The sequence below is a fragment of the Spermophilus citellus genome (assembly GCF_964194105.1).
Source record: "Spermophilus citellus genome assembly, chromosome: 1".
NCBI classification, from domain to species: Eukaryota; Metazoa; Chordata; class Mammalia; order Rodentia; family Sciuridae; genus Spermophilus; species Spermophilus citellus.
Genome location: NC_138182.1, coordinates 71,308,291 through 71,334,095, shown reverse-complemented (window position 1 = coordinate 71,334,095; position 25,805 = coordinate 71,308,291). Strand labels below are relative to the sequence as shown.

The window sequence follows — 25,805 nt, the reverse complement described above, 5'->3', positions numbered from 1 at the left end:
CTGAGATTGACCAAAGTGCTAGGTTTACCCATCAACATCTGTTCAAAGTAGAGAATAATTACCAGCAACAACTACAACTTAGAAAAAAAATCAACTACCAATGGAATACTTTACAAAATGATCTCCATGCCTCAAGTAACAGAAGAGAAAAACTATTTTAGATTTCAATGTGCTGATGCAATTCACATAAATGTGTCTCTGCCTAGGAATTATAATTTTAGAATCCAATAACTTTAGGGGATTCTTGTAAGGAAATGTAGTTCTGCTTGTTCTCCTGAGCTCAAGTCCAGATAGAACAATCCTGGTGGTGAAGTATGAAGACAGATCTCTCCCACTCTCAAGGGGTGCTGAGGGCAAGTTTTCATTTACAGAGGAATAGTCATACTTGTTTTATACCCAGGGATGTGAGTCTGGGAAAAACTGGAACTGCCTGAAAAACCCTGCCACAACACGGAGCCTGGGGACTGATCTGTATTGCAATCCCCACTTCTGGAATCCTTTTAGCAAATGTGCTCAGGAGTATGCAATTCTCAAGTCCCTGTAGGATTTCCTCCCTCCCTCTCTCTGATTAGGACAAAGTTGGCTTCCTTGCACATCTGTGCTTGGGTAGTGTACTGCAGGAATGAAGCTTTCCACCAGAACCTGTCTCAGCACTCTTGGAATCTTCTCCCTCTTGAAAGCACAGAAAGCTGTTTTCCCTGTCACTAAACTGAAAGCACCAATTTGCAATGGGCCGTGGCCCCACTGCTCTGCACTCCATAGACTGGCCAAATAGCTTACCAAAACTCTTACTGTCCTTACATCCCAGTCATTCTCTCTTCTAATGTCATAGAGATGGCCGGTTTGTGTTGGAGATGCAAGTGTTCTTGACCTCTGACACAGACAGACTCAGCTAAAGAGCATTTCTAACTAGGTTTCCCCCTCTGGGATCCATCAGAGACCCCAAGGACATCCCTGAACCAATGTCAGTGGTGGAAATGAGGGCAATCCCCCCAGGTGCCTCTGAAATTTAAGTATGTCCATAATTGGGATATCTGCTCACCTGTGTGAACAGTGATTCTTACCAGATGATGGTCTATCCATAGCTACAAACATCACATTGAAATGAAAGTCCCTGTCTTTTTTTCCCTTGGGTAGACTATAGGTGCATTTCTTCAGCTGCTCAGAGCTCCCAGCACATGTGCACCTTAGGTTTCTCTCCTATAACCCAGCATGACTCTTGTGAATACCTCATGACACAGTGAATTCATGTCAGAGTTGAGCCTTGAAGTCAAAATTTCTGATCTCTCATGAAGAAATCTGAGAATAGGAGCCCTAGTGAATGAAGTCTCCCAGGCAGGCACTCTGAGAAGCTGCAGGAAAGAATCCCAGTACACTTATCTTCCCTTGACACATCAGGCAGAATCCAAGTCTCTCCTTTGCTGAAAATGATTGGTTGACTGTACTGGACTTGGCTTTTGTTAGGATTGCTGGTATTCTCCCATTGAGCTCACCAGAGTGCAGCTTTCCTCTTCAACTCAGCCAGGTTTTGCCTGGCGCTGCTGCAGTCCATTTGTCTTAGGAATGCCTTTGTTATTCACTGGTTCCCTCTAATTGCACTCTGGTTATCCCATAGCCACACTATATCTTGGCATAGCTGCACACCACTCAGGTATCAGTCAGTTTTGTGTCTGTCTGTGTACCTCTTTCCTTCCTTGGGGAACTTTTTTTAAAAATATTTTTTTTAGTTTTAGATGGACACAATACCTTTATTTTATTTATTTATTTATTTTTACATGGTACTGAGAATCTAACCCAGTACCTCACATGTGCCAGGCAAGTGCTCTATCACTGAGCCACAACCTCAGCCCTCCTTGGTAAATGTTTTGTTGTTCTTCCTTAACTGGAAATAATTTCATGCTCAACCTGATGGTTATGTACTGTTGGTTAAAGGGAATAGACAGAAACCTATTTCTTAGTACTATGCCATTTTTTCAAATAATTTTTTATCAGGAAAATTTTAACAAAAGATAATTAGACTTTGTAAACTCTTGCTGATCTAAAAGAAGCAACATCAATACTATATTATTTCTTTTTAATATGACATAATCCAGACTCTTTTATCAAAACCAGTTTCTTATTCATACACTAAAATAAGTCAGTCACTGGAATGAATTCAATATTCAATGCTGAATAACAGCATGTGTATTTGTAAGAATTTTTTAAAATCAGTTTTTATTAAATATCCTCTATTGGTGGGAAATGAAGTGTTGGATCAGGTACACTGAAGTTTATTCCTTGTGGGAATATGCACATCATCTATTGTATTGTCAGTAAATATGTCTCTTTGTGCTTCGTTTTGGTTTTACAGTGTCAGTTTCCATACGGAGATAAAAGTGCAGCTTAATCTGGAGAGTGTATATGAGGTTCTGGTTTGAAATATTTCGATTTTCATTAGGCACTAGTCTAATTTTTACTCATTGATCTCAAAACTATAAATTTCGATGTCTTATTAGATTGTGATTAGAAATCTTTATGCCACTCATTATTGATATTCACTTTACCAGGGTTGTTTTGGGAGGCTTCTGAAGATGTTTCATATTCATTCATCTGAAAATGATGATGATGCAAATCAAAGAGAAAAACACAAAGTAAAAGAACATATAGAAGGTAAGAATTATACATGAAAATAATTCATGATATGAGATGTTTATTTTCAACCTGACCACCAGTATATTCTAGTAGTTGAATAAATGTACTATTGAAATTGTATTGAGGAAAAAAACAGAAGTTAAGTTTTATAGAAACAATTTGTCTGGCAGGTAGGAGGATTTTCAATACTTTCACTGTCTCTTACTGTTGCAAACCCATTGAATTGATTCTGATCACACAGAGCAATGTTTTGTTTACCATAACTACATATAAACCCATATAAGTCCGCTATGTATGTATATGATTTAACATCATCATCTAAAATGTTACTACTTCCTAGGACAGAAAATAGCAGAGAGAAACAAAATGCGAAAGAGAAAAAACAGATTGCTTTTTGGGTGAATGCAAAGTCGTCATTTGTTCAAATGTCTACTGAAAAGTGTGATTTGTATACAGCTTACAACAGGGATGTGAACAGGAGGAGTCTGGGGTAACTCCAAATAGGAAGTTGAGGTAGAGAACTTAGAAATGAATCAGTATAGTCCAAGAATCTCAACATTTAATGAGTCATCAGTCATTATAATGTCCAGAATGCACATTCAAATTCAGCAGTTCTTTGATTCTACCTTTCTAATAAAATCAAAGGTGATTCCAATGTTCCTGCTCCCTAGACCACATACTGGGTAGAGGGAACAAACCTCTCTATAGAAAAAGTATTGAGAGAAATGTCAGTGAAGACCATTGGATCATAGTTCAGACTATAACTAGATCATAGGGAAACATCAATCTTGTCTATAATTTGAGTATGTCTCTTGACAGGTAAGAAGGAAGCAGAAATTAAGAAACTGAGAGGATGAATTTCATTTGGCTTCAGTATATTTGAATCAGTAAAAAAATGAGATTTTATTGGTCCTGAGTTTATTGGAAGATGTAGGGCTGCTAATATTGTGTAATCTACAGCTACTCATTTCTCCTCTCCTTAACAACAACCAGGCATTGGGAATGGGTGTTGCATCATGTATTTTTCACCTGAGATATATATCATTTTAGAAACTTTGGTTATCTTATTAAAGTTTCTAAAATTTTTTCATTTAGGGGAGTGATGGTACTATGAATTGACCTCATGGTCTTGGGCCTGCTATGGTTATACTCTTTTGTGAGTGACAGTCTCATTCTTAGATAGCTAATTTTCTGATAAGATCCTTTAAAGACTAACATGATATATCAAAAGAGTTTAGTTTTTTAAGCAGAAGACTTTGTAGAGTTAATTCCTTGAACACAATAATTTTTATTTTAAATCTAATTATTTTGAATTATAATTGTTCTTGATATGTGATAACTCTGACACATGCTGTCTTCTTTGTGATTACCACATTTTAGTAATTTTTTTACTTTTTTTATTATTAGTTGTTCAAAACATTACAAAGCTCTGGACATATCATATTTTATACATTTGATTCAAGCAGATTATGAACTCCCATTTTTACCCCGTATACATATTGCAGATTCACATCGGTTTCACATCCACTTTTTTACATACTCCCATACTAGTGTCTGTTGTATTCTGCTGCCCTTCCTATCCTCTACTATCCCCCCTCCCCTCCCCTCCCCTCTCCTCCCATCTTCTCTCTCTACCCCATCTACCCCCTCACTTCCTCTTATATGTAATTTTGTATAACAATGAGGGTCTCCTTCCTTTACCATGCAATTTCCCTTCTCTCTCTCTCTTTCCCTCCCACCTCTCGTCCCTGTTTAATGGTGATCTTCTTCTCATGCTCTTCCTCCCTATTCTGTTCTTAGTTGCTCTCCTTAGCTTCCTATGTCTTCTCTCATGAGTGGATCAAGAAATGATAATATGGCTAAACCAGAGGAAATAAGAATTATCAGTGTACCTATTTCTCCCATAGGTATGGAAAAACAAGAATATTTTCATTAGCTGTCATTCTAAAAGTATGTCTGAGCTGACCAGTGCAGAGAACTTCTTTTAATGAGCAACAAATTGTACAATTATCTGGGCCCTTATGACAGCTTTGTATTATTAAACTTGTAGAAGAAATGGAGGGATATTACACACAAATATAATGTGATGGATTAAATATTTTTTAATTATATTAAAGATACACACTGTTACATTCTGAAATCAACTTTCACATTTAGCCTGTCAAGGTCCTGCTTTTGTCCTCTGATTAGAGGTCACATTTTTCTCCATCAGTCTGCATGTTTAGGATTGTAAATACACATTCCTAATTTATTTTGGCCATTAGAAACATAATCTCATTTTTGGAAACATAACTACATATTCCTGGGTGTTCTTCAGTACATTTTGGTCACGTGGCTCTACCAACCACAAAAAGGAGACACACCCAAAAGTATAATAATCATTATCAAAGCTAAGCACAGTGATTCAGCTCCATACTAATTCAGCAGGAATGGATGAGTGGTTTTTGTCCTATTTTAATGGTTAATGATATATGTCCCTTTTGCTTTTCAGTGTCTCAAGAGAAATTTCCTAAGGTAAAAGTAATTTGATTTTTATTTGTATCTTGGATTAGTGATTGCACATGGTATGAAGAATGTGATATTTATTTTCTTTTCCAAATGCATCCAGCCTACCACTACCATGAAAGATTCTTTTCCAAATGAAGCAGGAGGGATCAAGGCCATAAGGACACTCAAACCTGGTAAATTTCACAGTACAAATTCTCTAAAATGAATTATATTATATTAAAACTTGTGAATTAGTATGCTCTTCCTATTCCTAATTCTTTTTTCCCTTCATTTGAAATGATGATTTTGCACAATCATGGCCAGTGTCAATCTTGGCACCCATGATTAAAAGTATATATTAATAAGAAAGATTTTTAAGTTGTAACATTTATCTCAAATATTTCTATGTTTTAAGCTCTGCTATTGGAGTCACTACACATTTTAGGGCTTCACAGAGGTGGATTATTTTTCCCCAATATTGAAATATTTTTACTGCAGTGAGGTAGGCAGTGAGACCTAGTATAATTCCAGTTTCTTATGAGATTGAGGCAGGATTTCAATGCCAGTCTGGGAAATAGGAAAACTCATCTCTTCAAATAATTCATTTTATTTCCATTATGACATCCAGCCTATTGAGAAATTGCACTGAAAATGTTGTATATTGTGTCACACTTTATGTGATGCCCACAACACTCATGGGATCAGGACTGCACTTAGAAAATCAAACAATATATTGTATATATCTAATGAATTTTCTCAGACCTTTAGAATTGTATTGTATTGTATTGTATAGAGAACAATCATTCACGTCATTGAATAGTGACCACAAGTGATAAATTCAAAGTTACTTATGTGTACCACTGATGTTTTTCCTCTCATTTTTGTCACTATTCCTTTGTTTTGTTTTGTTTTGTTTCTATGGTGGGGATTGAATCCCATTTATTTTTCAAACTAAACAGCTCTTTGCCACTAAGATTCACCACCAGTCTTCTATCCTTTTTTTAATTGGCTGTTTTTATTTTTTCATAAATTAGGATTCATTTGGACACAATTATGAAATTATGGAATATTTGTTGCTCTAGTTTGGATCCCAGTATTTGACTTTTCCTTCTTGACTTTCTTCCCCTGTTACTAGGTCTTCTTTATCCCCTCTATTCTATTATTTAGTGTATTTGTGTTTATCTTGTTTATTTATTTATTTGTGGTACTAGGGATTGCCACATTCCCAGCATTTTTTATTTTTTATTTTGAGACAGGATCTCAGTAGGTTTCTTATACTCTCACTAAGTTACTCAGGCTGGTTTCAAAAGTGCCATCCTTCCACTTCCTATTCCTGAGCCATTGGGATGACAGGCATGCACTAACACACCTGATTATGTTTGTTTGTTTGTTTGTTTGTATTAGAGTCTTGTGAATATACATAATGGAGAGATTCCCTGTGGTATATTCATATATGGACATGAGAAACTTATGTCAAATTCATTCTGCTTTTCTTCCCTTATCCTATCTCTTCTCCCTTACCCCTAGCCCCCTTCATCTAATCCATGGGTCTTTCTTCTTCTTTAATGGAATCCTCCTCCCCCCCCACCCACAGCTTTTTCCTTTCTTTCTCACTTTCCCTTTTTTTCCCTATTATTTTGGACTAGCTTTCACATGTCAGAGAAAACTTTTGACCTTTGACTTTTCAAACCTAGTTTATTTCACCTAGCATGATAGTTTCCAGTTCCATCCACTTACCAGAAAATGCCATAATTTTGTTGTTCTTTATGGCTTACTAATACTCTGTTATGTTTAGTTACTACATTTTCTTTAGGAATAACCCAATCAGCTAATGGGCAAAAGATCTAAACATATACTTCTCAAATGAAGACATTTAAGTGGCCAACAAATATATGAACACATGCTCAACATCTCTAGCAATAAGGGAGATGCAAGTCAAAATTACACTGAGATTTCATCTCACTTCTGTTAAAATTGACATCATCAAGCATACAAGTAATAATAAGTTTGGGGAAGAATATGGGGGGTACACTCAAACACTGTTGTTGGAATTGCAAATTAGCACAGCCTCTCATGAAACTATGAAGGTTTCTCAAAAAACACTATGAATGTCATATGATCCAGCTTCCCACTCTTTGGAATATATCCAAAAGATCTAAATTCAGCACACCATAGGGAAATAGGCTCACAGTATAATAGCCAAGTTTGTAATAGCCAAGCACAGTTTGTAATAGCCAATCTATGGGGAATAAACCAAGGTAACCTTCAAGAGATGAATGTTAAGGAAATGTGATATATATACACAACTGGGGAGCACTGGGCTGGCTTCCTGTGTTCACAAACCCTCATCCACCAGGACCCCAAGACTGCTGGAGTAGAGCATGTGTCCCTCCCTCTTTGGGGATGAGCTGACTCCATGAGTCACCATCACGAAAGGGCTTCTAGTCCTGGCCACTGATGGGGTTCATCCTGAGAAGCCATTCAGAGCCAGGGGATCACAACACAAATGTAGCCTGCTCCCTGGGCTTGTGGGGTATGCACACAACACAATATCACCATAATACAGGAACCCTGGGCCAGGTCAAAGGGCATTTCATTCCCAGCTCTATTAATAGTCATGAGTAGAGTCTCATTTTCCACAGACTTCGATTTGTACTTTTAATAATTTAGTGAAACATAATCTTCCTGGGGGCTGAAAATGTAGGATCCTATGTGATCCTGAGGATGTTCCCTCCATTTAGGCCCCTGTCATCTTTATTTTGCTCTATTGTCTTATACTTATTTATCTCCCTCCATTTATGCTTATACCCCTCATTTCCATCCTGCCCACAACATTAGAGTGATTTTATTTTGATGCATGTATACCTATGAACCACCACTCTTGAGAATACTCATGTCAATCACCTTAAACTCACCTAGAAAACATTGATAGAATGAGTTCTGTTCAACTATTTTTATCCTTTTCTTCATTTTTCCCTGTCCTCTGCCATTCCTCCTCACTATCCCAATATTTTTGACAAACACAGACCCTACTTAACAGGTGCCACCCTCTCTTGTAACGGCTTTCATGTTCTCTTCCTTTATTTCTCTCTGGCTAGTATGCTTTAACTCTCAGCTTAGGACTAATTCAAGCAAAATCATCCCCCACACCATTTATCTACATTAGCACTTACCAGGGACTCAAAATATAATTATGGGGTCAAAGAAATAAAGGCTGGGTACACAAAGATGACTACAAATATTTTCTCCTGTTCACAAGTAAAAGAAATTTACATGTAGAAAAATAATTTACAATTTAAGCCATAAAGGTGTAGAAACACGCTGAAGTGTGGCCTAAGGAAAGAAACTTTTATTTATCTATTTTTATTAAGAGAACAACAGCCCAAATCAAGGAACAATTCAGAGAACACCACATCTTTAGAGTAGAAAAGAAATTTGTCAGAAGTGTGGACAAACAAAAGGGGCAGAGTGTTCATTGTAAAGGAGTAAAGTACCAGGCACTTTGGAAACCATTAAAGATGCACAGGGCCTGATTGAAACTTACTATTAGGAAGTAGAGAATAATGTAGTGTGTGGATTTTTATGTTTTTATGGTATTGAAAAGTTGTTTTCTTTTTTCTGAGGATTTGTCATTTTATGTTCAGTGGGTGAATTTGTAGATGAATTTTTGGGGTATTTGTTTGCACTGAAGCTAACAACATCCAGTTCTCCCCAAGTGGTTTGTTTGGGTCAGTAGAAGTATTTTCTAAAGAAGTCAGCAGAACACATCTGTATAGCCTAGGTGTTCAGGTGGCTGAGGCCTGGTGGACAATTGGTGTCAGGCTATTCTGGGCACCTTAATGAGACCCCATCTCAAAAGAAAATCAAAAGTACTCTCAGCAGTTGAGAGTGTGCTAAGAATGCAGTGGAATAAATGTGACATAGTTTTCCTGTGCATACATGTGAAAACACCATGGTGAATCTCACCATTGTGTACATCCACAAAAATGGCATCCTGATTAGAATAAGATATAGCCCATATGATTATATAATAATACTAAAATGAATTTGCCTGTCAAAAAAAAGTATGCACAAGTCATTGATTTTAGTACAAAGTACCACATTATAAATAATAATTATGCAGGTAATGTTTAAATTCAATTTATAATTGATAAAATAAATGTTATTGTTATTATTAGTACTAGGCATTTTCATTTTACTCTATGATTGTTCTTCTAACTATTCAAAGTAGTGTAAATAGACTAATACATTTGTTGGCAGAACCATCTTTAATAGTGAAAACAGAAGAAAAGAAAAGCGTACTTGATGACCCTGAAAATAAGCAGCCAAAGGTATGCAATCATGTAAACTTCAAACCCATTTTTCATGCTATTTTCCTTGCTTCAACAAATTAGATGAATCCAAATGAAATTGTCTTTCAGAATAGTCTTTTAGTATCCTAAGGTGAATGAAAACTCTACAATATTAAGAAAAGAAATTGATTCTTAAGGTAGCCATACTGTCAAAAATTCAATACAATTCAATGTGATACCAATCAAAACACCAATCATGTTTTTCACAGAATTAGCAAAAACAGTTCTAAAATTCATTTGGAAGAAAAAAGGACTCAAAATGGCCAAATCAATTCCAAGTTAAAAAAGCAATGCTGGAGGCATCACAATACCTGACTTCAAATTATACTACAGAGCTATAGTTAACAAAAAATAATCATGTTGGCATAAAAAAGACACATAGATGAATGGTACAGAGGAGAAGACACAGATAAACCCACACCCGTGCAGGCATCTGATCCTGCATCTCAGAGGTTGTAAATTACTACAACCTCTGAGAAAAGACAGCCTTTTAAACAAAAGGTGCTGGGAAAATTGTTTTTCCAAGCATAGAAGGATGTGACTAGAAACTTGTCTCACAGCCTCTCCCCCAGATCAACTCAATAGTGGATCAAAGACCTAGGAATTAGAACAAAACCTATGTAACTTCTGAAAGAAAACATCAGGTCAACACTCCAAGATTTAGGCACAGGCAACTGCTTTCTCACTAGGACCCCTAAAGCTCATAAAATAATGCCCAGAATTAATCAAGGGGATGGCCTCAAATTAAAAAGATTCTGCACAGCAAAGAAAACAATGAGGAATGTGAAAGAAAACCTACAGAATGGGAGAAAATCTTTGCTAGCTACTCTTCTGACAGAGGATTAATACCTAGAATATAGAAAAAAAACTCAAAAAGAATTTACTCCACAAAATTAGAAGAGCCCAATTAGTAAAAGGCCAATGAATTAAACAGACACTTCTCAAAAGAAGAAATAAAATGGCTGACAAATATATGAACAAATGTCCAACATAGTAATAAGGGAAATGCAAATCAAAACTACACTGAGATTTTATTTCATACCAGTCAGAATGGCAGCTGTCAATAATATAAATAATAATAAATGCTGGAGAGGATGTGGAGAAAAGGAGCACTTTATTTTTGGGGGGAGATTGTAAATTACTACAACCTTTATAAAATCAGTATGGAAGCTTCTCCAAAGAATAGGAATATAATCACCACATAACAAAGCTATACCATTCCTAGGTTTATGTCCTAAAGGAACCAAAATATCATACTGTACTGATGAGCACAAGTCGCAATGGTTCACACTTTGGAAACAGCATAGCTATCTGCCACACACACATACTACAAAAATTAATATGGAGGTTCTTCAAAAGACTAGGCCTGGAGCCACCATGTGACACTGCTATACTACTTCTCAGTATTCTTCTAAAGAATTAAAATCACCATACTACAGTGATACATACATGCCATGTTTATAGCAACACAATTCATAATAATCAAACTATGGATCCAGCCTAGGTTTCCATCAGCAGATGAATGGGTGAAGAGAATGTGGTGCACATACACAATGGCATTTGATTCAGCCATAAAGACAAATAAAATCATGTCATTTGCAGGAAAATTAACAAGCTAGTGACCATTATGTTAAGTGAAATAAGTTACTCTCAGAAAATCAAGGGGTATATTTTTGCTCTCATGTATGAAAGCTAGAGGAAAAAAAGGAAAAGAAAAGTGAGGGGAAAATCTCATGGAAATTAAAGAAAGGTCCTTAGAGGAAAAAGTTAGGTGAGGAGGGAGAGGAGAAGTGCTGGGGAGCAATACTAATCAAATTATATTGTTATATTTGACATATGTATGATTGTGTAACAAATCCCATCATTATATACAACTATAGTACACCAATAAAAAGTGTGGGGGAAAAATCAAAGTGGAAGAGACTTTCCAATTTCCCATGTATACATTAGTTTTACTCCCACGTAGATAATGGGGCTAATTGCTAATATATCCTGCTATAGTTATGGAAAGTGAAATCTGTATTTGAGTAAGCTCCTTCACCCTTGATATCCCAGGATCCAAATGAGAAAAGAACATCCAATGACAATGAGAGAGAAAGTGCTCAATGCAACAAGGGGAAATCTTCCTACTGTTACTGAGGCCCAGAATGCCACATCCCTAATCCTGGCTGTTTAATATAAAATCCAAGGAGTAAATATTGAACAGAGCACATCTTGTGTCAACTTTTATTAATTTCTTCCAGTCATATAGGGTATGCAAATATTAGGTAGCAAAGAGTGGACAAAAATAAAAGCACAGAATGAAGAATTGTTCTTTTTGCAGTTTTGAAAAAAGTTGTTTGTTCAACTCAAACAGAAATGACAAAAATTCAATGATATTGTATAAAATTAAAAACCAAAAAGATTATTAAGAACTAATGTCATGATGACCAAACTAAATCGATTAATGAAATCAGTGATGAGAACAAAATCTTAATTCTTCTTACTAAAAAGTAACTATTATCCTTGGTCTTTCATTAAAGGTGGAAATAACAAGGAAGAAGTATAAAATTAATCAGATGGAAGTGTCACAAATCCTGCATCATAGTGAGGAGGACACTGATAACAATGGTGATGAATTCATTGAACAAAGAAAGAACAGAAATGCTGATCTCCAAAGGTATTTTCTTAAGAAAAATGAAGAACATGATGGGTAAGGCAAAGGCAGTACTCCCAGTAGTAATTAAGCCATTAGATGCCATTTTTCATATATATATTGACACATTTATTTTAAAATGATAATCAAGTTTGGCAATTATGAGGGTAAATACATTCTTCTGTCCTGTTGATAAATGAAATTTGTCAGTACTTTTGCAAGGGTGATTTATTTACATGCACCAAAATTTCAAATATTATTCCATAAATCTACCAGCTTCACTTCTGTTACTTATCTTTCTGGAACAAGAAAACATGATTTACAAATGTACATGAACACATTTGTTGAAGATATGAATTCTACATCATACAAAATGTACAAAGGTGAATGTATCTGATATATGCAACAACGTGTCCATTGAAGACATGCAGTGCATATGCTGAGAACATTTATGGAAACAGTATATATTAAATGTGTATTAAGAGCATTCAGTGTGGCATTGTCATATCAAATAGGGGTTAGTTTAAATTGTCTTCAATAATGAAAAAGTTAAATTTTCATATCTATAAAATAATCAACCACACAAGCACTTAAAATGAGACTAGCTCTCTAGTGTACTGTTTATTTCACAAGTAAAGTATATTTAAGGCAGTTATTTTAATGACACTTCTTAATCCTGATTTTGTTTTTGTACTCACTTTGAGTTACAAAAAGAAGCTGCCTGCTGCACTGGCACTCTGCCTTGTTACAGTAGTGCTACTCACCAGTAGATTTGGGGTACCTGTTTCCAATTCCCAAGTGCTCAAATAATGAATCATCAGATTAATCTGAATATTGTGAATGCATTGCACATGGGGGTCAATGTTTCATCAATACTTTATTATATTGGGTAAAATCTATTAAAACTTCTATCAAATCTTCAATATACTGAAGTAGGAGTTGGCAAACTTTTTCTGCAAAGAGACAGTAAATATTTTAGTCTTTGTGGACAAGAGCATCTTTGTGACTATAGTCTGAAACACATTATAGTCACATCTGGATGGGTATGGAGTGCATTTCACTAAAACTTTTTTTAATAAGAGAATGGAAATACGTCTATGGGAAGTATTTGCTCAGCATGCCCTTGACTCTGGGTTTTATTCCCAGCACCACAAAACAATAGAACTTTCTTTAGAAAAATATGCAAAATGATGGATTGGGCCCACAGGCACTAATTTGTTGACTTTTGTGCTAAATTCAAGATTAGCTAATGAAGTGAATCTTCCTTGTAAAGGTCAATTGCATCTATGTCATCATCTTTTTTAAAGATAATATATTGGAGCATGCATCCCACCACATTTTTCAACAGAGACTTAACATACAACTTAAAATGTTTGAGTTTATACATTAAATTTTGCTATCTTTTTATTACTTATATTTTATTACTTTATATTAAATATGTATATTAATATACATAATAACTTTGTATTTGCATACTACAAAATATCCTAGAAATAGAAGATTTGCTTTAAGCAAGAATTAGTGCCCTTGAAATATTTTGTCTTTTTCTATGGTGATTATCTATCTGTATGAGCAAATGGTAATCAGCTTATGTAATATATTTCTAAAATATATTAAGGGTTATTTTAGTTTAGTTTATAGTTTTATGAACTAATGATTTAATAACTTAGTGTGTTTTGATGGCACATACGTAAATGAAAAAAAATTAATGCGTCACAAACATACTATGAAATCATTATGTGAGGATTGAAAAATGCAGTTAAATTAAATAGTTCATAGCCATCTATGCCACTTAGCTAGGAGGTTATAGAAAGAAGTATCTGTACTCACTGAGCTACATTCCTTTTCCCTTTGTTTATTTTTTTCTATATTATTTGTTCTCTGTAATTCCAGGAATAGAGCCCAGGACTTTAAGCATACTAGGCGAGCCCGCTGCTACCATTGTGCTACATCCCCAGACCTCCATTCGTGTTTGAACTCCAATATTTTCACCCAGCCTTTCCTCCAAAATTGTTTTTCCCAATTTTCCCTCCAATTTTCACTTGCATATATCTAGAAACAATTTCTTCCATACAATCTTACTTACCCTATTAGCAATATTGGACCCCATGGAAACCTCCTCTAGCACACTTTTTTCACCTGACTTTCAGGATGTTCCTCATCCCCCTGGGTTTTCTCCCACCTTTTGTGACCCTCCAGCCTAGTCTGTTTATTTGTTTCTCTAAATACTCAGCTAATGGGTCTCCTTCTCTCTTTGTAAATCCTCTTTCCATTGATTCTTATCACAGTGGACCAGTTAGACCAAGTTAGATTGTGATTTCTCTGCTCACAGCATTTTAGTGGCCCCCATTTCACTTGGAATCCATGTAAAAACTCTTCCTAATATGTACCAGATATGTCATTCTTCTCACCACACCAAGCCCACTGCCATCTTCTAGTATCTTTGACTAGGACAGATAGGATTGAGCCAGGACGGGTGCCGCCACCATCAGGTCATCCAGGCGTGGGGAGAGGCAGGTGCTTGGTCCCTCACATCCTGGGTGAGCCAGTGGGAAGTCGCTGTGGGAGCTCCAGGTGTCTGCCAGGTAGAGACCGAGGCTTGTCCCAATGGGGCCCCCAGCATCCTCTGGCTTGGTGCCTGAGGAGCCCAGAGGGCTCAGAAGCTTACTGGGCTCCACTTCTCATCATGCTCTCAGTCAGTCAATACTTCTTGTGTAAAGAAGAGAGAATAATGTAGTTTAGGACAAAGAAAGGGAATGCTCTGAATGTCAGTGCTGCTAACAGTTTGACAAAGATGAAAACAAGTGACTTTAACATGGAATAGTTTCAATACATTGTCACCATGAAACCCGGACTTCAAATGATAATTGTAGAAAACTCCTTAGAGAATTTTTCTAGAAAAAATGGAAAAGTGAACAATGACTAAAGAAGAAGTCGAATTAGAGAGTTAAAAAAAATTACAAGATTTCAATGTATTTCATATGCCCTTAGAAATGATTCATTAGAGGACAGGCTTATTCAGTTAACTGAGTTTGCATATCCAATATTAGAAAGCTTCATAGGGTTCCATTGAAGATTTATAGTAAATTGTCTTACAAATATCTATGAATTATCTATACAATTCAATTATAAAATTGTAAATTCTAATGGTCCTTAGAATTTCTATTTACTTGTACATTTTCTATAATAAGGGTGGTTATTCATTGAGTTTTGGTTCAATATTGGATATCCTAATGTAATTGAACATGCAAATGATGACCCAAAATTTCAACTATCATAGATAGAGTTTTAAAAACTTATGTAGTAGAAAACATCCAAATATAGATATATAGGAAATATAGATCATACTCAAGAGAGTGTAATCATGCCTTCTGCCTTGACAGTATCATCAGGCATTGCTATGATTCTTTTATAGTACTCTAAAATATCATGGGTATTAAAATAGTAAGTACTTAGAATCTGTGTGCTGTGTTTGTGTACAATACAAAAGTAAAATATTGACCAAAGAGTTCAGATTATTCCTTTTGGATTATGAAGTTTTAAAGTATCAGAACCTTGTTTCCCTGTTCCAACAACACAATTGAATATGCATTATGTGCTCTCTTGGTTGCATGCTTGAGTAAATCATTGAATAGATGAATGATGCATGATGATGAATTTGATGAAGAAAAAATAAACCTTTAATTTATTGAAACTAGATTTCCAAAATTGCCAAGGTATATAGTCATTTTATTTTTTAAATAATGGCAAAATGCAGAAATTATTATTTACAATTATATCCAGATACAGAGTGATAATATAGATTGTCTTTTATTATTTCTTTCAAACACTTGATGAGGAATATTGCTTTCATAATTTGCCACTAACCAGATGCATGGATTTTGGGAAGTTATTTGGCCTTTCTTTGACTAGTTTCTTTTTTTATAAAATACCTAATGTTATCTACCTCAGATAATTGTTGGGAGAATGAGAATTATACCAAGTTTGGCTTATGTACATCGCTTAGAATTATGTACAGTCATTTCACTGTATGTCCTGAAATAAGAACCTATAATTATTGCAACAGGGTTCCCCTCCTACAAGGATTTAAGTCATCTTTTACAAATGGGGTTTAGTAAGTTATATGAGTTTTATTTTTTTGAAAATGACAATAACAAAACACTATCACATTTCTATCAAATAAGGCAAGTGCTATTATTCATTTTGCTTTTACTGTCAGAAGGTGTAATCTAAATTTAATTATTTGTTTTGAGACTATTAGTAGTAGTGTTCTTGATTTATTAATGCTGTTCTTTTTGTTTACACTTGAATACCCATTGTGGAAACTGATCATAAAATTTATGGGTACATGAAGTAAATTAAAAATATAGAGATTTTGTGTATTAAAAAATAATAGTCTTATTGCATTTTACATATTTGGTGTTTGAAAGAATATTATGTGTTTCATTCTTTCTTTTTCTCATTTAGGCACACAGAGAAAACATCTAATGAAAAGAGCAAGGTATTGTTACAAATAACACGAGATAATATTTTATTGAAAAAGTGCATTATTAAGTGGTACAATATGAAAATATAAATTTAAAATATATTGTAAAAAGTAAAGTGAAAGAATAGAACATTTTTGTTATGTACAGACTTTGAAAATGAGTGAGACAAAATAAACTTTGATAAAGGTTTTCTTTTGTCAGAAATCAGTTCTTTGAAAAACTACATGTGGTAGATAATTGTCACCCGTATGTATTGAGTATATGTTATATGTATTTGGTGTAAATTTTGATATTGGATTATTGTTTTATAGGTCAAAAAAGAAATAAATGCTATGGAAGACCTTGATGAACCACAGCCAACTGTAATAGCCTCAACAGCTTTTCAAGTGACGTGCCCTAATTATAGGGATATTTGGGCATATGTTGAAAAACCAAGTAGGTCATATGAAGGTAGAACCTTTGCATAATGATGTATACTATAGTAATAGATGCACACATTACTTAGCTCTGAACCATAGAACACTGATGTGTTCCAGTATTGTTCATTTCAGAAAGGTGCTTTGCAGTAAAATATAATGAGAAGTGTTATTCACTCTCAAGTACACCCCTGGATCATCCCCACTGCACTTTTCTTTGTGAATGGCACCCACTCCTTTTGTTGGCTCTGTTGCTCCCTTGGGCCTGAAGGATGATCAGATCAGCTTACCATTATCTCTCCCTGAATTCTGTAGTAACCTTAGATATCCTTTCCCTGCTACACACTTCCTAAAACTGTGTTCTTCTCTGCAACCAAATCATACTTTTTTAAAAAAATTCAGTTCTGATATTGCTTACCCCTTTCTTAAAACCCAAGTACTACTTCTCTTTGCTATAAGATTAAAGACCTCAAGCCTCTAGCTTTCTCCTGTGTCTGGATCCCAATCACTAAAATGTTTCTTCTTACAATACAGCTTTTTGTTTTCAAAAGATTTAATGAGGCATTATTGACATAAGGTAAACTGCACATATAAAAATGTGCAACTTGACAAGTTTTGACCTATATATTAAACACATGTTGAATCACCATAATCCAGATAGTTAAGAAATCCTGTAAAAGTCTTCACATGTCCCTTTATATGCCCTTAATAAGATACTGCCAAATTATTTTTCAACATATTTGGACCATTTCCATGCTCATCAACATGGATTAGTGGGGTGGTAATCATAGTCAAGTAGGGTGTGCTTGGAGAAGGTAGGTCACTTGGGGACTCCCTGTTGAGTGGCGCTCTCACTGCTTCCTGGTGGGTGGCCATGTTCTGAACTACTTTCCTTTACCAAGTCTTTCTGCCATGATGTTCTGCCTCACCTTGGGCCCAGAGCTGTGGAGTCAGCTGGGTATGGACTGTGACTTCTGAAACCCTGAGCCCCAAATACGTTTTCCCTTCTCTACATTGTTCAGGTCACTTTGTGTCACAGTGAGAAAAGCTAAGTAAAACAATTCCCAGGCATTTTATTTTTTTTTAATTTTAATGGGATAGTTTTCATGATTTCTTTCTTAGCAGAATTATGTTTCGTGTACAGAAAAGCTGTTGATTAATGATTGTTGATCTTGTTACCAGCTCTAGAAGTCCTCTTGTGGAGTTTTGGGGGGTTTTCTAGATATAGGATGATGTCAATAGCAAAAAGATAATTTGAATTCTTCTTTTCCTATTAATAGCCCTGTAATGTCCTTCTCTTGCCTGATTTTCTGCCTTAGTTTCAAAAAGTATATAGAATAGGATTGACATATTTTCTTTGATACTGATTTTAGAGAAAATGCTTTCCATTTTTTTCTACAGTATAATGTTGGCTTTGGTTTTGAGATTTATGATCTTTATAATGTTGTAGTAAGTTTTCTCTATGCCTAGTTTCTCTAACATTTTTCATATGAATAGGTGCTAAATTTTATCAAAGCCTTTTCTGAATCCGTTGAGATATTCATATGATTCTTATCCTTCATTCTATTTATGTGATGAATTACATTTATTGATTTGCCTATGTTGAACCAACCTTACATTCCTGGGATAAAAGCAACTTTTCCATGGTATGTTAACTTCTTGATGTGTTTTTGAATGTTGTTTGCTAATATTTCATTAAGAATTTTTACATGTATTTTCATCAGGGATATTGTTCTGTAATTTTCTTTCCTGAATATGTCAGGATTATACTGGCTCCATAGATATTTGGGAGTATTCCCTTTCCCTTTAAGTTTTATAGAAGAGGCTGACAAAGATTGGTGTTAGTTCTTCACTAAAGGTCTGTTAGAACTCAGCCAGGATTCTATCTGGTCCTGGATATGCCTTTGTTGGAAGGCTATTCATTGCGGTTTCAATTTCATTACTTTATATTGATCTGTTTTGGGTTCTGATGTCTTCCTGGTGTAATTTTGGCAGCTCATATATGTCTAGAAATTTGTCAAGGTTTCTAGATCTTCCAGTTTATTACAGTACAAACTTTAAAAATAGTTCCTAATGATCCTCTGGATTTCAGAAATATTGCTAATGGTATCTCATTTTTCATCTACAATTTTGTTGATTTGTCTCCTTTTTTTGTCAGTTTGGCTAATGGTTTATTGACCTTATTTATCTTTTGAAAAAGCTGACTTTGTTTCATTGGTCCTATGTCTTTTTTATTCTCAATTAATTTTAATCTAATCTTGATTATTTCCTACATGCTACTTATTTGGGAATTAGCTTATTCTTCCTTTTCTAAGACCTTGAAAGTTGGAATATTAGATTATTTATTTGGAAACTTTCTATTTTCTTAGTGAAGGCACTCAGTACTATGAATTTTTTCAAAACCAACTTCATGATGTCCCAGAGATATATGTTGTATTTCTGATTTGTTTCCAAATATTTCTTTATTCTTTCTTTTCTTTTATAATCTACTCCTCTTTTAAAAGAGTATTTGTTCTATTTATGTGATTTCTCTTATTTTTCTTGCTATTGTTTCATTTCATTGTGATCTCATAGAATGCATAGAATTATATGAGGTTTTTACATATTTGCAATGAATTACAAAGATTCATTGAAAGATTCTATGCACTTCTGGGAAGATAGTGAATTCAGCTATTTTGTGGTGAAATATTCTGTAGTTATTAGGTATATTTCAATTATACTATTATTTATGTCAAAATGTCTATTTTTACCCTTGTATGTCCTATCTATTGGTGACAAGGATGTTTTGAAATTCCCTAGTGTTATTGGGGTCTATCTGATGTTTAATGTCAAGAAGCATTATTTATTTATTTAGGTATATATGACAACAGAATGTATTTTTTTTCATTCTTTTTTTAAAATTTTTTTATTGATTGTTCAAAACATTACAGAGCTCATGATATATCATCTTTCATACATTAGACTCAATTGGGTTTTGAACTCCCATTTTTACCCCAAATACAGATTGCAGAATCACATCTGTTACATACTCAGATTTTTACATAATGGCATATTAGTGACTGTTGTATTCTGCTACCTTTCCTATCCCCTACTATCCCCCCTCCCCTCCCCTCCCCTCCCATCTTCCCTCTCTACCTCCTCTGCTGTTGTTCAATTCTCTCCCCTTTTTATTCCCCTCCCCCTTGCCCCTCATAACCTCTTATAATTTTGTGTATCATTGAAGGTCTCCTACCATTTCCATATGCTTTCCCTTCTCTCTCCCTTTCTCTCCCCCCATTCGTCTTTGTTTACTGTTAGTCTTTTCCTCATGCTCTTCCTTCCTGTTCTGTTCTTAGTTGCTCTCTTTATATCAAAGAAGACATTTGGCATTTGTTTTTTAGGGCTTGGCTAGCTTCACTTAGCATAATCTGCTCTAATGCCATCCATTTCCCTGCAAATTCTAGATTTTGTCATTTCTTAGTGCTGCATAATACTCCATTGTGTATAGATGCCACATTTTTTTTTATCCATTCATCTATTGAAGGGCATCTAGGTTGGTTCCACAGTCTAGCTATTGTGAATTGTGCTGCTATAATCATTGATGTGGTCGTATCCCTATAGTGCGCTCTTTTAAAGTCCTCAGGGAATAGTCCCGAGAAGGGCGATAGCTGGGTCAAATGGTGGATCCATTCCCAGCTTTCCCAGGAATCTCCATACTGCTTTCCAAATTGGCCTCACCATTTTGCAATCCCACCAGCAGTGTACAAGTGTACCCTTTTCCCCACATCCCCGCCAACACTTATTGTTGTTTGACTTCATAATGGCTGCCAATCTTACTGGAGTGAGATGGTATCTTAGGGTGGTTTTGATTTGCATTTCTCTGATTGCTACAGATGGTGAGCATTTTTTCATGTACTTGTTGATTAATTGTATGTCCTCCTCTGAGAAGTGTCTGTTCAGGTCTTTGGCCCATTTGTTGATTGGGTTATTTGTTATCTTATTGTTTAATTTTTTGAGTTCTTTGTACATTCTGGATATTAGGGCTCTATCTGAGGTGTGGGGGGTAAAAATTTGTTCCCAGGATGTAGGCTCTCTATTTACCTCTTTTATTGTTTCTCTTGCTGAGAAAAAACTTTTTAGTTTGAGTAAGTCCCATTTGTTTATTCTTGTTATTAACTCTTGTGCTATGGGCGTCCTATTAAGGAATTTGGAGCCCGACCCCACTATATGTAGATCGGAGCCAACTTTTTCTTCTATCAGACGCAGTGTCTCTGATTTGATATCTAGCTCCTTGATCCATTTTGAGTTAACTTTTGTGGATGGCGAGAGAAAGGGATTCAATTTCATTTTGTTGCATATGTATTTTAATTCATTGTACACAATCGCAGTATGACTTTTCATTTCTCTGGTTGTACGTGATGTAGCATCGCAACATAAGTGCAGTCATACATGTACCTAGGGTGACGATGACCATCTCATTATCCCATGCCCCCTCACCTTCCCTCCCTCCCATTTGCCCAAAATTCCTCCATTTTTCCCATACACCTCCCCACCTCCCATTAAGGATCAGCATTCACCTATTAGAGAGAACATTCAGCCTTTGGTTTTTTAGGATTGGCTTACTTTGCTTAGCATGGTATTCTCCAACTCCATCCATTTACCTGCAAATGCCATAATTTTATTCTCTTTTAATGAGGAGTAATATTCTATTGTGTATGTATACCACAATTTCTTTATACATTCGTCGTCTATCTAGGTTGGTGCCATAGTTAAGCTATTGTGAATTGAGTTGCTATAAATATTGATGTGGCTGCTTTACTATACTCTGCTGATTTAAAGAAGCATTGTTTTATGTAATTAGGTTCACTATCATTTGGGGTATACATACTTTCTGTTGTTATATTTTCTTGTTGAATTGAAATTTTACTAGTATGAAAAGCATTCCTTGTCTTTTATGAATTTTGCTCCAAATCTGCTTTGTCAGATGAGAATAGCTACTCCTGCTTCTTTTAGGAATTTAAGAATGGAAAAATTTTCCAGTAGTTTACATTCAGTCTATGAGTGTCTGTCATGGTTTGGATATGAAGTGTCTCCCACAAGCTCATGTGTGATACAGTGCAAGAAGGTTCAGAAGACAAGATTGAGTTTAAGAGTCTTAACACAATCCATGATTTAATCCCCTGATTGGGATTAACTGTGTGGTAACTGAAAACTGGTAGGGTGGAGGACATGAGAATTGGGGAGTGGCTTTGGGTATATATTGGCAATCAACAAGTGGACTCTTTCTGCTTCCTGATCATAACTTGAGCTGATTCTCTTCAACACATTCTCCCACCATGATATTCAGCCTTGCCCCAAGCCCCAAGGAATGGATCTGGCCTTCTATGGTCTAAAATTTCCAAAACTGTAAGCCCTTCAATAAACTCTTCCTCCTCTACAGTTGTGCTGGTCAGGTCATTTAGTCAGAGCAGCAGAAAAGCAGACTAATACAGTAGCTTTGCATATGAGATGAGTTTCTCACAAACAACATCAGTTGGATCTTGTTTTTGAATCCATTCTACCAATAAGTGTCTTTTAATTAGGGAGTTGAGAATATTTACATCTGGAGTTATGGTTAGAGATATGCTACTTTCTGCCTTTTTCTTTGCTATATTTTATTTTGTCTTGACTTCCAGTAGTTGATTGCTCTTCTATGTGACAACCCACAGAGTTCAAACCTGTGTATGAACGGGTCACCATGCTCTTTGGTTACTTTCAGTTTGCCTCCTAAAAGTGTAATTTGTTTTGAAAAATATCTTTCAGGCCTCTTCTGCTTTTTCATTATGTTTTGGAATTCAGTTAGGCTACATATAAACAGCTTGACCCTTGATCTTGTTTTAATGCTTCATTAGGTCATCTGTCTAGGCTGAATTTTCCACTGTAAGTTGTCTCTACTAGACTTTAAACTAAAGGAGAGCAGAGTTCTCATGTGTTTTATCTGTAGAACTTAGTATAATGGCTTCCATGTCATAGGTACTCTTTACACATTTGTTCAGTGTGTGAGGGAGTACATGGAAAAATGTAGAATCCTTCACAGATGAAAATACTCAAATATTTTATTTCTATCTTGTTTTCTCCATGATGCAGATTCTCATAGCCTACCAAAAATCCAAAATGCAGTTGATTCATGTCAAAGAATAATAGAACCTGAAAAAAGTCACTGTTCACAGTGTTTATTACATACACAAGAAATAGCAAAACTGGAAAATAAACTTTGTGGAATGAAAGAGGAGTTATCAGAAATGGAAAATGCAAACTCTAAGTTAGAGCAGAGAGAAATAAAATGGAAACAAGAACTCTGCCACTTGAGGTATGATACCCTAGATTGAAAGAAGGTTTGAACACTTTTCTTCACACTGAAGATACATAGGGAATTTTTTAATTGCTGACTTACCTGCTGGTATTTTGCAAGGGAGAAAACTACTTATACTTGTAGAATCTGAAATCCTTACAAAAAGGAAACATATGCAAACTATGATTCTTTCTAATAACTAAATTCACGTTATTTTCAATCATAATTTCAATGGCTATATAGAAGGATCACACTATTGATTTAACAAGTGGAATTTGGGATTATTTTTCATTCTTTTTTTGGTATTACAATCAATACTTCACAGAACCTCATTTACAAAAATTATTCCACATTTTTATTGATGCATTCTACTTGTTTAAATGGTGGGATTTTATTACATATTCATGTGTACACACTATATAATAATATAATTTGGTCTGTATTATTCCCTTTTTTTCTTTCCCTCCCCTTCTCCCTCTACTCCAATGAGTTCCTTTGATCTCCCTGAGACCGCCCCACACCTTTCTTTTCCTTTGCCTTTCTAGTTTCCACATGAGAGAAAACATGAAACTTAACCTTACAATTGTGACTTATTTTGATTAAAAAATTGTTCAGTTTCCATCCATTTCCTGCAAATGACATAATTTCATGGAAATTAATTTATATTTCTGTTTAGTTTGAATAATTTTTTCAATATAGAATTATTTGTTTAAAGAAGAATAACTTCATGAAAAGACATTTCATCAATATTTCTAAATTGTTCTCAAGACAGTTTATATTGATTTATAATTCCACCAAAGAGGATAAAATGGCCATTTTTAAAAAAATTTGTTCTAAGTTATACATGACAAAAGAATGCATTTTGACACATTATACACAAATGGAGCACAACTTCTTCCTATGGCTGAACACGGTGTAGAGTCATGCCAGTAATGTAATCATATATGTATATGGAGTAAGAAAGTCCATCTGATTCCACCATTATTCCCAACCCCACAAACCCTCTCCTTTTTTCACTTCCTTCTATACAATCTAAAGTCCCTTCATTCTTCCCCACACATCCATCCCCCATTATGGAATAACATCCACTTAACAGAGAAAACATTTGGCCTTTTGTCTTGGGGGTTTGTCCTATGAAATAGCCATTTTTGTGCACCCCAAAATGTGTTTTTAAATATTTACGCAGGGTTTTTTTTTTCCTTTTTTCTGGTTCTTGGGATCAAACCCAAGGGTTAGTGCAACTAAGTAAGTATGCTCCTATGGAATTACACCCTGGGTTATGGTTTGAATCCTAACATCCATTAAACCAAATGTGAAATGGAAAATAATTATTATTTTTTTAAATTTCTCCCTCATATGTAAACAAAATTTGGTCAAATTTCTATGTTGAAAGGACATATATTCATTATCATTGGACTAAATATTAGGTTGTGCCTTGTTCCAAAGGGGATTTTGAATTGTTTATAAAATACATAATGATAAACAAGCTAAATTGAAAGTGTTATCTAAAAGAAACATTAAAAGTTGTAACAACAGGAACTGGACTCTTTAAATTGGTCTTGCTAATATGCAGACATATGCTATGTGAACAACTTCTGAAAGTTGCATGTTACAATGGCAATCAATTGCAGTGCTTGCTGTTTTATTTCAAGAATATAAAGGCTAAGTACTAGTGACTTAGTCTTTAAAACTCTTTTACTTAATGAAGAATTAGAACAGTGCAAAAATGATCTTTGTTTTGTTTGTTTGTTTGTTTGTTTTGGCAATGCTGGGGATGAAACACAGGGCCCCCAGCAGGCAAGCACTCTGCCATTGATCCACATCCCAGATTCCCCACCCCAAATCATTTCAAACACTCAATTTATGGATCCATATCAAAAGTCCCTTTCCATAGTATCTACTGGAGTTACTAGTAGCAGCCATTTCCCAACTGACAGATCTTTCATTATTAACTTATATGTTTTTTAAAAGTTTGAAGGAGAAATTTAAAAAGGTGAGCTAGAAAGGAAAAGAATCTTAGAACATAGAATTTTTATTAGCCTAATGAGTCAACCTATGAAGAACCAGAACACAAAATGCACATTTGTTTTCTGATAAAATGAATTTTAAGATAACCATATTGAACTGCAGGCATGATTTAAAAAGAAAAGAGAAGAAGTTAAGAGATTTTGATCAGCATTTTGAAAAAATGAATAACCAGTTAAGAGAAAAAGATGAGGAACATAATGAAAAAATTGAATTGAACAAAGAATTTCAACTGTCTTCTGGGACATTAAAAATAGAATTAAAGACTGTAAGAAGTAACTCAAATCAGGTAAATTAGTCTTCAGTATAGCTTCATATCTCTTACTCTATTCATAATATCCCTTTAACGTAATATGTGTGGTCATGTTTCACTTAATTATGGGGACATGATCTGAGAAATGTGTTGTTGGCATTCATTATGCAATCATTGTAGGCATGTGCTTATACAAAATGCCTATATCT

At 35.0% G+C, this 25,805-nt stretch overlaps 1 protein-coding gene across 1 annotated transcript in view; it reads left to right on the top strand.

The window, feature by feature from the left end:
• The window catches only part of LOC308638516 (ankyrin repeat domain-containing protein 26-like), a gene marked incomplete at its 3' end in the record, with an annotated part of 58,708 nt that overhangs the window by 14,096 nt on the left and 18,807 nt on the right, over positions 1-25,805 (top strand). Inside the window, exons 4-11 of the mRNA XM_081276044.1 lie at positions 5,123-5,145; positions 5,240-5,312; positions 9,379-9,449; positions 11,993-12,162; positions 16,573-16,606; positions 16,904-17,027; positions 23,114-23,336; positions 25,449-25,632. Of these exons, the coding sequence (XP_081132170.1) occupies positions 5,123-5,145; positions 5,240-5,312; positions 9,379-9,449; positions 11,993-12,162; positions 16,573-16,606; positions 16,904-17,027; positions 23,114-23,336; positions 25,449-25,632 (902 nt within the window). The remainder of the gene's footprint in view (positions 1-5,122; positions 5,146-5,239; positions 5,313-9,378; positions 9,450-11,992; positions 12,163-16,572; positions 16,607-16,903; positions 17,028-23,113; positions 23,337-25,448; positions 25,633-25,805) is intronic.